Genomic DNA, 12,472 nt, shown 5'->3' on the forward strand with positions numbered 1-12,472 from the left:
TAGTAGGGGAGAGAAAGAAGATTTAAGACTTATTTAAGTAATTATTTTTCAAGTACTTTTCACGTATTTTGCAAGCATTTTTCAAGTATTTTTAAAGTACAAGTAATAATTCGATTAGTAATCAAGGAGTTTAACATACACGAAGATTCTATTTTAATATTGTTCAAATTATACCTTAACATACATTTAATTTGGGAATATGTAAATATGTTGAGTAACATACATATTTATCATCAATTTTTTATTTTTAAAAAGCTACTGCATTTTATATTGCTTTCTATTTCTTTTCTTTCTGTGTTTCTATCCCTCAACCAGAAACCACAATTCACTTGGTGGCAACTACTTAAATTGCAGGTAAAAACACTTGGAGGGTTTGCATAACTGAAACTTCTAAATAATGTTTAATTAACAAAATTCTATAGATGTAGGAGTTGTAATTTTCTAGAGTTTAAAGAAAGTGAAACAAACATTTATGAATATTTATAGAGTGCTAGCTATGTTATTTAAGTTACAATAACCATATAAAGCATATATTATTGTTATGTTCATTCTCCTACTAGAGATTGTCAGGCTTAAAGAGGCTAAGTAATATGCACAAAGCCATTTAATTAGTAAATGATAGAACTGGAATTTGAACCCATGTTTTCTTCGATCTGAACTCTGTTATTTTCTACAACTTAATACTGCATATAACTATTTCAAAAAGCACTTAAATATTTGCTTTTGTATATGATCATGTTTTAAGGTTTCCACTTAAGGCTGAATCATTGTTGGAATTTTGTTGGGCAAATAAGATAAAGTTAAATCTAAAAAATGCAAAATACCTTCTTTTTACACCAATATTGAGTTTTAGTGTGAAATTACAATGCTATAATGAAATGAGTTGGAAGTAGGGGAAAAGATCTACAGCCTTACAGATTCTCTCCTTGCATTTTTTTTCCCTTGTATTTACTCTAGTGTTATTATCATGATGTTCCATAAGTGGATGCCTGTTGAGGGGAATAAAGTTTAAAAGATTCAGTAAGCCAAGCAATATAATGTCCAATCAATTGGAAATGGAGGCTCGTGTAACTCCATTTTACCCTGAAATCCCTCTGCCTATTGACATCAAGTTTCTGATCAGTAGGAAAGAGAAGAATAAGAAACAGAGTGGAGTTCAAAAACAAAGAAACAGAAGTACAATTATATAACTGCCTCAGCATTTCTTTGTGAAGTGTGTGTGTGTGTGTGTGTGTGTGTGTGTGTGTGTGTGTGTTATTTATGCCAATAGCCATCAACAATGGCCCTTCCTTTTCAGAACAGAAACTTATATTTAATTTGGGAAATCACCCTTATCTCATTATTAGTTGTATGATTTGGGTTTGGGACGATACCAACTCCAGCTCCAGGACAGGGTTCTGAGTAGCTTAACATAATAATATATTAATATATTCTACACTCTGCACAATAAGTAATAAATGTATTCCACACCCTGAGCAATAGAGGTTGGTTTAGAAATAGACATGTGACTCAGAGCTAATAAGATAAGAGGAGAAATTTGCTGTGACTTCTAGGAAAGAAACAAGAATTTCTCTTTTATTAGACTTGCATGATATGAACACATGAAGCTTTACACTGCAGCAGCCATCTTGATAAAACAGAGGCCACTAGGGGCACCTGGGTGGCTCAGTCGTTAAGTGTCTGCCTTCGGCTCAGGTCATGATCTCAGGGTCCTGGGATCGAGCCCCGCATCGCGCTCCTTGCTCTGTGGGAAGTCTGCTTCTCTCTCCCCCCTCTCCCCCTACTTGTGTTCCCTCTCTGGCTGTCTCTCTCTGTGAAATAAATAAAATCTTAAAAAAAACATACACACACACACACACAAAACCAGAGGCCACTAGCCAGCAAAGGGCATACAGAAGACAAATCTGTGATATGCAAAGATCTGTCTCTAACAACCTTGTTTGAACATATGTGTCATACCACAAGTGAAGTGAAATCTATCTCTGACATTTTGAGTTATGCATGCTGATATATATATGTTGATTTTTGTTTCAGCCAGTAAGAATAGGGTTATGTCAGTGGGACTTGAAAGTGTACTGACAGCTACAGAGGCAGAGGTCATTGAAATATTTTTACATGTTGGGCTCTCTTCTAGGCTTGCATGATATAGAGAATAGTCTTGATCCTTTCCTTTGTGGAGCTTAGTTTAATAAGGAAGGTTGAGATAAGTACATTAACAATTAAACATAATGTCAGCAGTGCTAAGTGGACAGGGGTTATAACCAAGGTGAAACAGAAGCCACGAGGAAGGGCACCAATAGATACAATGGAGTCTAACCTGTGATTTTTTTTTTTCAGTCTTTTGGAAAATGTATTTGATCTCTATGACTTTATGAATACAAACCAAATGTTGAATCCTTTTTTTTCCTGTAAGAGCAGTTTTCTTTTATAAGCCATTCCCTTTTCTTGGAAGAAGTGAAAGCTACTTACTCAATCCATGTAACACCAGTTCAATTACTGGGAATTTAAAAGTGATAGCTTCCTCTTTTAGTTAATGCACAATAGTTTTATAAACCAATGATTTTCAAACTTTGCTGCACAATCTAATCAAGTGAAAACTTTTAAAAAATCCTGATGACCACACTATGTCCACAAAACAATAAAATCAGAATCTCTGGGAATGGATCCAGGGCATTACTATAGTTTTATTAATTCCCCAGGTTATTCCAATGTGCAGCCAAGTTTGACAACCAGTGTTACATTTAAGTGCTTCTTAAAATTTTAATGTGCATACAAATAACCTGGGGTTATTGTTAAAATGTGGCTTCTACTTCTGTAGGTCTGGGATGGGGTCTAAGAGTCTGCATTAATAACTATCTCCCACGTGATGTCAATGCTACTTGAGTAGCAAGGTTATAGAACAGTGCTATCCAACAGAAATATGATGCATGTCACATATGCAACTTTCTAGGAGCCACATTAAGAGCATAAATAAAAACAGGTGAAATAAATTTTACTAACACATTTTCTTTAACTAAATATATTCAAAAATGTCATCATTTTAAATTTCATTCAATATAAAAATTACTAATAAAATAATTTACACTCTTTTAGACTCAAATCCAGTGGGTATTTCCACTTGTAGCACATCTCAAATTGAACCACTCATATTTCAAGTGACCAACAGCCGCATGGGCCTAGAGGCCACCATATTGGACAACACAGTTAATAGACCACTGGATCCCATAAATCCACATCATGAAAACACCAGACTACATTGCATCAATTTTTCAAGGAAAATTTAAAAGCATGGATTACTTACCAATAAGTTTCCAATTAAAATGACCATCATGTAAAAAGGAATACAACCAAATTGGCCTGCTACCTTAAAGCAATCCCATAAAGTCTCTATCCACTCTCCACAGAGAATCCGAAACACATTCAGGTAGGAGTGGAAGAAGTCATGCATGTGCCAGCGTGGGAGTCGACAGTCTTTGTCTATGTTGCAGACACATACTTCATAACTCATACCAAACAGCGTCAGGCCAAGAACAGCAGAAAAGAATGTGAAGATGAACAACAGCAGGATCAAGTCTTTCAGGGCCACCAAGGAGTTATTAAGAATCTGCATCAGAATCTTAAATGTCAGCCAGTATTTTGCCAACTTGAAAATTCTCAACTAATAGAGCAATGCCAGAAACAACAAAAATAAGAAAAAAACAACAAAAAACCTGGTCACTATTTATTATGATGTACATTTAAAATTTTTATCAGCATTATGCACATACACATACAGTCTTTAGTGTAATACTCAGTTTTAAGTATTATTAATACTAACCACTGAAAATTAATTTTTATACAATTCTTAATACATCATACATATTCTGTATTTTTTACACTAGATCCAGACATATCTTCTTCTGTTGATCTGTCAATTTCCATTCAATATTATCTGATTATAACTACTTTAGTTTTATGTTTTAATATCTGGTAGGGCAACTATCCATTCTTTGTTTTGCTTTTCACAACACATATAAATGATATTGAAAAGAGTCTGTTAAGTCCTATTAAATTCCGTTGAAGGTTCTATTATGTATTTTCCTTTAAAGTAACATATCAAAAACCAAACTCAGCAGTCTAGGTTTAGTCTGAATATTTCTCTTCTTTTCACCAGATTTTTTATTTCTATTGATACAGGATAGGATTACCTTAAAATTCTAGTCACCATATTACAGTGAACTTAATCATCTAAAACTGAAACATCATTTTTATATATGTTATACCTTCCCCAACTTTTTCTAGTATATAGTTGGCTTTCTGGACTCAAGAGTAGGGCTTCACATTTATCCATGTAAAACTGAATCATTTGTATTCAGTCCATACTAGCCTTTCAGATACTTTGATACTATCTTTTATCATATATATATATATATATATATATATATATATATAGGTATTTACCAGTCTTGTTTCATCCATAAATTTGATAGGTACATCTCATATATGTTTACCTTACTGATTAGAAAAGTCTACAGGTGAGGACTTAAGACAGTGTTCTGAAGAATTATTTGGATGAGATCAAATCTACTTAATTGTACTTGACTCCTGCTACATTCCTTCACTTCTTACCAGAATATATTACTTATCAAGTACTTAACATTTCCATACACACTCTTCTAATAACATTATTTCCTTGGCTAGTTTTCTAATTCTTACTACCACTCTACATTACAAACATATACTAATTCTTAATAATTTTCATAATAATATTCCCCTGGTCTGACTGGTTTTTTATAAAGTTTTCTAACTCTACATTTAGAAATACCTGATTCCAGTTCCTTAGTTATACACTGGCATTCAGCTTCTGGGACTCCACATTATCCTGTTCCAGGGACAGAGCTGACGGTAACCCTGGTCCTGCTTCCTAAAACTAGACCGTGAATTTGCTACATATGTGAATTATTTCCTTTGAGGCTTTGGTCAAATGATAGCATTGGAAAATGCTTATTCTTCCTGGCACTTTCTAAGCTCTTTACATAAAAATTATTTCATTTATTACTCCAAATGTCCCAATGGGATAGGCATTACTATTTTCCCCATGTTGTGTCTGAGGAAGTGGAGATAAATTTTCATAAAATAAAATTTAGATCTTGGATTCTACTTACCACCCTGAATGTTCGAAAAAGAGCCATTCCATGAATATTTGCTAGATAAAGCTCTGCTAAACCATGGAACACAATCAGGCTATCAAAAATGTTCCAACCCACTTGAAAATACCCGTATGGATGCATTGCAATTATTTTCAAAATCATTTCTGTTGTGAAAATTCCAATAAAAACCTAAACAAAAACAAAACACAGATGAGAATATGCTTCCAATTACACTCTCAGAAACCTCATACACAAAAGCTATAACTTTTCACTGACACATTCTTCACAGTTCCTCTGTCAAGATCTGGTTAGTTTTGGATTCTGTATTATAAGGATAGACTCAAACATTTTTAATTTAACAATCTAACATCAAACATTGTATACAAAATCCTTAATTATTAAATAAAAACTATCCTGAAAGACAACAAAAGAATATTTAAAGAAGAAAATCTTTTCCTTTCCTTTCGGGATATGAAATACATGATAAGATATTTAATGTTTTAAAGTGTAAAAGAATTTAAAAAGTACATATGTGAACCAGGAAAAAAAAACAAAGTAAGCCTATGAACACTGTCTCTTGAAAACTATACTGGCAGAAATGACTAAATTGTTGTATTAGTACCAAGTAAATGTATAATTCAAAACGGGTAACAGTTTGGCAATTTATACTAATACCAAGCAACAAACAACAACCACCATAAAAGCAAAGAAAATTAAACATTGTATATTTTCTTGAATGTGACTTATTTTTAAACTCACAGAAATCTGTTTTGCTTTTTGCATTGTATTGATAAAAAAAGGATAAGTTCCCATCTAAGGCAAAGATAGGTGGCTAGAGCAGACAGGGCAGGTACGGTTGTAGTCAGGATTCGGAATTTAGGTGTCAGTGAGGAACTTGTATTTGTTATTTCACCTCTGCCTTGCTCTGATCTATGGAGCTATGGTACCAAGAGAGGATATGTTTGGGAAGGGACAGGAAATAAATAATATTTCCACTTAACCTAACCGCCAAGCAACTGACTAGAATCTCAGACTTAAATGGCAGAATTTTAAACTTTAGCTACAAACCTATTCGATGATTAGAACACCTACAAACAAAGCAGAGCTGGGGGTGGTTGGTTGTGGAAGTATGAACATAATACTTCATCTGATATGCATATAATGCATTTGTAACATACTTGAGTTATAAAATATAATAATGGGGATTATGATTACTGAAGAAAAGTTGAAATCGCAAATGAAAATAGTGTACAAGAGCCTTACCAGGTTTCCAATGCTGAGAATGTTGTTGGTTTCTTCACTCATTGGATAACATTCCAAGGTCAAAAAACCTATGTTTAGAATTATGCATACAGTAAGGGCAAGATCAGTAAATGGGTCCATTATAATCATATGGATGAGCTCTTTCAATTTTAACCAACAAGGAGAACAATTCCAGATCAAGAAAGTTTTAGCAAATCTATACCAACACAATGGGCATCTCTTCCTGGATTTTTCAGGTTCTGAAATGAAGGAATAAAAAAGTTAAATATTAGCAAATTGTTTAAGTTCTAACTGATAAAATATTTGGCTTTTGCATGCAAAGAAATGTTTAAAACTAGACTTCTGATTTGGAATTAGCAAATAGAAATATTTTGTACTAATAAAAATCAGAGCAAAGCAAATTTCCTCTATTTTGTTCATGCTTGCTGAGTTAGGCAAATGAAATAAGACAAACCGTGTATTAGAAGCAAAACATAGGAGTTTCTCTCAAGAAAACAAATATGGAATAAAGTTGAGAGTATTATGATTTATAATTTCCAGATTTTTATGCTTTACAAAGTAATACCTTTTAATATTGCCCATGATAATGAGTTACTGGTTACATATAAAAAAGCAGACAGTACAGAAAGGATCTTAATGTATTACTGTTATATTATCCAACCTCTATTTTTAGTTATAAGTTAATACTTCTTTGTTGCTCTCAATGTTAAAGAAAATTTCTTAGCACTCTTTGGTGAGTGCTAAGAATGTCTAAAATACCAATGTCTAAAATACCATATGTATGGAATTACTCATTTTAATATTCCTTTCTTTCCTTTCCAATGTCTAAAATATCATGTGTATGGAATTGCTCATTTTAATATTCTTATGTTAGTCCTTAAATTTTTGTTATCATCTAAAATTCTAAAGAAATTGCAGGATTCCTTTAAAGTGAATCTTATGAATAGTACCTTTCATAGTGTCTAAAATTTTTTTACTTTACCTTCCTCATGTCTGATAGCAGCAGTGGCATCATCCAACATATTCAAAGAAGAGATCATAGAAGTTGGTGATCTTTTCTTCATTTCTATTTGTGTGGTCTTGGTCTAAAAAGAAATTAGATGAGTCCAGTGCTGGCTTCTTCCCTTTGTAGATACAAGACTAGAACTATAAGAAGGTTTATAACCTTCTTTAAAAATGCTGATTCTTTAGCTCCAGAAATCTTTTTGGGTTTCATCTTTTGCTACTCTTTACACTATAGGCAGTATTAAACTGATATAGGATCATTTGTGTAATGAATGTGTATAACTTGCAACTCAACAAAATCATTTCATACTATGAGGTCAACTATAAAAGGAGGAAATCAGAAAATATTGGTTTTATTACTCATATTTGACAAACCATTCAATGTATACTTTAAGATTATTGCAAAATATCCAGTTGGCAAACATGCTACTGAATAATAGTATTTCTCAAACACCTTAAATTTTTCCTTGAGGGTATTTTATAACTTCGAAAAAAACTATCTTGATAAAATCAAAATTATTTGGTTTTGTGATAATGAAATAATCCTGAATAGTATGTAAAAGAATGGATTTAAAGGAGTTGTTATGTAAGATAATTCCATAAAGGAATTACTTCTTTCTGTCATGTCTCTTGAGTAATGGTTTTAAGATATTCTGTTTTGCAGATATGGTTACACAGAGTTCCAAAGAAGTCCTGCATTAGAAACACATTCTTAGGGTTTGATGTAGATATTACAACTTCTATACCATCATAGTTATCACAAATTGAGTTCAGATGTTTCTAGTGACCAAGTATAAAATTTATATTTGAATTTAAACTCTAAGAAACTGACAATAGTGGGACACCTGGGTGGCTCAGTCAGTTAAGTGTCCAACTCTTGATTTTGGCTCAAGTCATGATCTCAGGGTCATTAGATCGAGCCCTGTATTGGGCTCTGCACTGGGTGTGGAGCCTGCTTAAGATTCTCTCTATCCCTCTCCCTCTGCCCCTCCCCCCTCCATGTGTGCGTATGTGTGAGTGTGTGTGCGCATGCGAAAGAAAAAAACTGACAATGGGTAGATAATATTACACCACAGGGTTTCCAACAGATTTTACATTTGGCATACAAGAGAATGATATTTGTATGTTTGTTAACTTGGTAAATAGGTGTGGCTAAATAGGTGAAATAAATAGTAAATAAATTTGAATAGGCAAGGCTGCTCTGGAACAGAGATAAATGGCATGGGGGTGCTGCTTCACCAACACTAAAGGGATTAGTGGTCGAGGCTCAATGATAACTGATACCCAGCACACCCTGGTTGGCAGGTTCTGCTGTGGTCTTTCTGAAGTGGCATAATAGATATCAAGGAATCATCATATTTATCTCATTCAGTATCTGTCAAGTTCCCTCTAACGTCATAAATACTAAAGTCAGAGGAGGTAAAAAACCAACTCTATTCTATACTGATTCCATCATGAAAATGACAGATTCTTCAGGTGTACAGATCTCTGTTCTCTAATTATTATTTTTTTTATTGAAAAAGTAAGCTAAAAACTCAGGATGTGAGGTTAATTTATTTACCTTAACTAAACTTACTCCAGAAAGTATTTTTTAACTGACTTACAACGTTACCTAAAATATGTTATAATTTATACAATTTCAAATTTCCATGAGTCAAAAACCAACAGAAGCATAATTGTTCTGTTATTAAGGTCTAACAGGGATTTCCCAGGTGTATCTTCATAAAGATGATACTTGGTGATATACTGAATAATACCCTCTACTAGTCCTAATATAAAGGAATTGCCTCTCCTAGAGATGTTTCTAATAATGACAATGTCTGATGGAATCATCCCAAGAAGGAATTTAGTAAAGATGATCATCTGTGTGGAGTGGGTAGAGTGAGGAGAGTGACAATGTTATTGTTGATGTAGTCACATTTAATTCTCTACTTATTTGGCTTGAACTGTGGATATATTTTAGAATATAAAATGAATAAATTACATACCAGTCTAGTAATATAGTTACCTAAATGGAGCTCTTAAAAATATTGAATGAATGCCCACAAGTTGGCCAACTACTAAGGAAAGGACCATTTTATAATGCAAATTAAGAAGATCGTGACTCAGTAATCTCCTGTTTGGAAGTTTAAGAGCTAATAAGGGCATATCCAAAGTTAAAATTAGACTGGAAAAAGGACCTAGGATTCTTGTTCTCACAACTGGTTTAAATTTTCTGTAGAGAGGAGGTATAAATAAGAAAGAATCCAGTCATATTTCTAGCATTTAGCAATGAGTACCTGAAGTATTCATCTTGGACTCAGATTTGTTCTTTCTACTGCAGCTACACTGGCCTTTTTAATCCTGATTCACTCTGTTCCTTCCCCCTACTTGGCATGGACTCATTATTTAGATCTCAGTTCAAGCGTCAGTTTCTCAGAAAACCCTTTTATTACTCAGGGAAATCCTTTATTATAGGCTCTCAAAACATCATGTTTCTCACTTTTATAGCACTTGCCATGGTTTCATTTATTTATTTATTTTTTTAGTAGAGAATAATACAGTGAATCACCAAGCACCCAATATCCAGGCTTAAAAATTAATAACATTATACCCTTCATTTCTCATGTATTACTCACCCTACTTTATTTAAAATATTTCAGGAAAAATATTTCAAATATCATATAATTCTCAGAATAAACTTTGTAAGACACATAATCACAGTAATAGGATCACAATCAGAAAATTAGTAATTCCTTAATATTATCCAATACTCAGACCATGCTCCATTTTCTTTCATTGCTCAGAAACTTTCTATTTTATTTTATTTGCTCCAATCGAATACAAAAAAGATCCCCATACTGTATTTTGTTCACAGGTCTACTGATTATCTTGTGACTTTATTTCTTCTGTATGATTTATTTGTTGATGATAATGGATCACTTATAACTGTAGAATTTTCCACATTCTTGATTTGGCAAATTGTGTCCTTTTAGTGTAATTTAATGTGTTCTTCTTTTTCTTATAGCCTCTAGAAAAAGACAGATCTAGAGGCTTACTAGAATTAGCTCAGATTATGGCAAGAATATATTGTATGTGGTGTTTTATGTCTCCTGTTTCATAACATCAGGAAACACATAATGTCTGGTAGTCGGAGAGGTACAATTTTGTGTTTATGATAATTTTATGCTCTATCTCTACATTAGGCCATTAGCTTCATGAAAATAGATACTATATTTGTATTTATTAACATTTTAAAATCTCCAATGCTTAGTATAATGCCTATCATAGAGTATATTGTCAATAACATCTTATTTAATTAGGTAGATGAGCCATAAGGATGCCATTTTAGATGGGCCAATACTTTTGAAAATACTTATATTCCTACAATTGTATATATCTGATTCTCTTCTCGAGGTTTGGACAGCGACTGGCAATTTTTAAGAAAGTTTCATCTGCCACCTGTGTATTTGATGGAATAAAATAGTGAAAAAAGAAATAAAGTGTTGAGAAATCAGATACCAATAATTACAAGTCAAACTTTGCAACTGGAACTCCTCAATAAAGACAAAATTTGAGGATTCATGAAGATGCTTATCATATGTGTGGAACATAGTCGACACTCAATAAATATTATATACTATTATTACTATTATCATTATTATTATTTTAATTGCCCCTAAAAGGGCGATTTAGTCAAAGACCTAAGAGTTTTATGTTGATGGAGTAGTCTCCATTATGTACTGCTGTGCCTTCTTGTGTTTCCTATAATTAGCCATTTACATTTTTTTCAGTTGCTCAGTATACTCTAAGCACTGCCAAATGCTTTACAAGAATTTATTTCATTTGGGGCACCTGGGTGGCTCAGTTGTTAAGCGTCTGCCTTCGGCTCAGGTCATGATCCCAGGGTCCTGGGATCGAGCCCCGCATTGGACTCCCTGCTGCGTGGGAAGCCTGCTTCTCCCTCTCCCACTCCCCCTGCTTGTGTTCCCTCTCTCACTGTGTTTCTCTCTCTGTCAAATAAATAAATAAATAATCTTTAAAAAAAGAATTTATTTCATTTGAATCTCACATCAACCTATGAGACAGATTCTACAATTATATACATCTTGCGGATAAAGAAGACGAAGTTCAGAAAGGTTAACAGACTTGGCAAATATCATACATCTATCAAGTGGCTAAAATAGACTGAAATCTATATTTATCTGACTGCAAAACTGTGCTTTTAGCCAATATGATCTACTGCTTTGCTACAATGTGAGAATATGAAGCATCTAAGTAATCTCTCAGTAATTCCAACATCAGAATTAGAATCTGATTAGTCTTAAATCAGATAAGTCACCTAAAGGGTCCTCAATATATGCCATTATAAATTCTTCTCTTTCCCGTATTTTCTTAAGTATAAATAAAAAAGGGAAAAAAAGTAAATCTTGTGAAATGACCTTCACTCTTACTTCCCCAAAAAAGGTTTTCATGACAAAATATTCTAGTACTCTTCCAGGAAAAGAAATCCTTTACAATTGAAAGATTTTAATTAAAACCAGAAAGTCTTCATGTGATCCAAAGCAGCCAAATGAATGGAGATATTAATAAATTGGGAAAAAATTCAAGTTCTTCCTAAGCAGAGTTAATAGGGCATCTCATCTTGGGATAAGAGAAGTATTGTGTTCTTGGATATATTTGTGTGTAGCCCTTGACATTTGAAATACCACTTCAAAATAAATTACACATTCAACATATCATTCAGACCATAATCATTCCATCAGAAGGACCCCACACTCATTTCTAGAGACAGAAATCTTTTGTAATTTTTTCTGTGACTTACTCATGGGTGGTATAATGGCTATATTCAATAGCTTTTTTTATACATGTTTTCTTCATACTGTCTATAATTGCTTCTTGTTTCAATGGTATGCATGTTATGAACCATGTAGATACAGCATCTATCAACAGATACTAGATGATTGGTATAATCCTACGTCATGTTATTCAGTTCCCACGTTTTTAGTAGAATTACTTTTCTAGAGCTTCTTCATTGATGATGACTTAAAAAAGTTTTATATGTAGGGAAGTTAACTTTTTCCCCCTTTTGACCC

At 33.2% G+C, this 12,472-nt stretch overlaps 1 protein-coding gene across 3 annotated transcripts in view; it reads right to left on the reverse strand.

The window, feature by feature from the left end:
* The window catches only part of SCN7A (sodium voltage-gated channel alpha subunit 7), a 79,665-nt gene that overhangs the window by 25,046 nt on the left and 42,147 nt on the right, over positions 1 to 12,472 (reverse strand). For all 3 annotated transcript variants that reach the window (XM_027591108.1, XM_027591106.1, XM_027591107.1), the window contains exons 11-14: positions 7,375 to 7,477; positions 6,393 to 6,631; positions 5,145 to 5,318; positions 3,302 to 3,658 (exon numbers count right to left, since the gene is read on the reverse strand). In XM_027591108.1, the coding sequence (XP_027446909.1) occupies positions 3,302 to 3,658; positions 5,145 to 5,318; positions 6,393 to 6,631; positions 7,375 to 7,477 (873 nt within the window). The remainder of the gene's footprint in view (positions 1 to 3,301; positions 3,659 to 5,144; positions 5,319 to 6,392; positions 6,632 to 7,374; positions 7,478 to 12,472) is intronic.

Source organism: Zalophus californianus, chromosome 3 (assembly GCF_009762305.2).
Source record: "Zalophus californianus isolate mZalCal1 chromosome 3, mZalCal1.pri.v2, whole genome shotgun sequence".
In the NCBI taxonomy this organism is placed as follows: Eukaryota; Metazoa; Chordata; class Mammalia; order Carnivora; family Otariidae; genus Zalophus; species Zalophus californianus.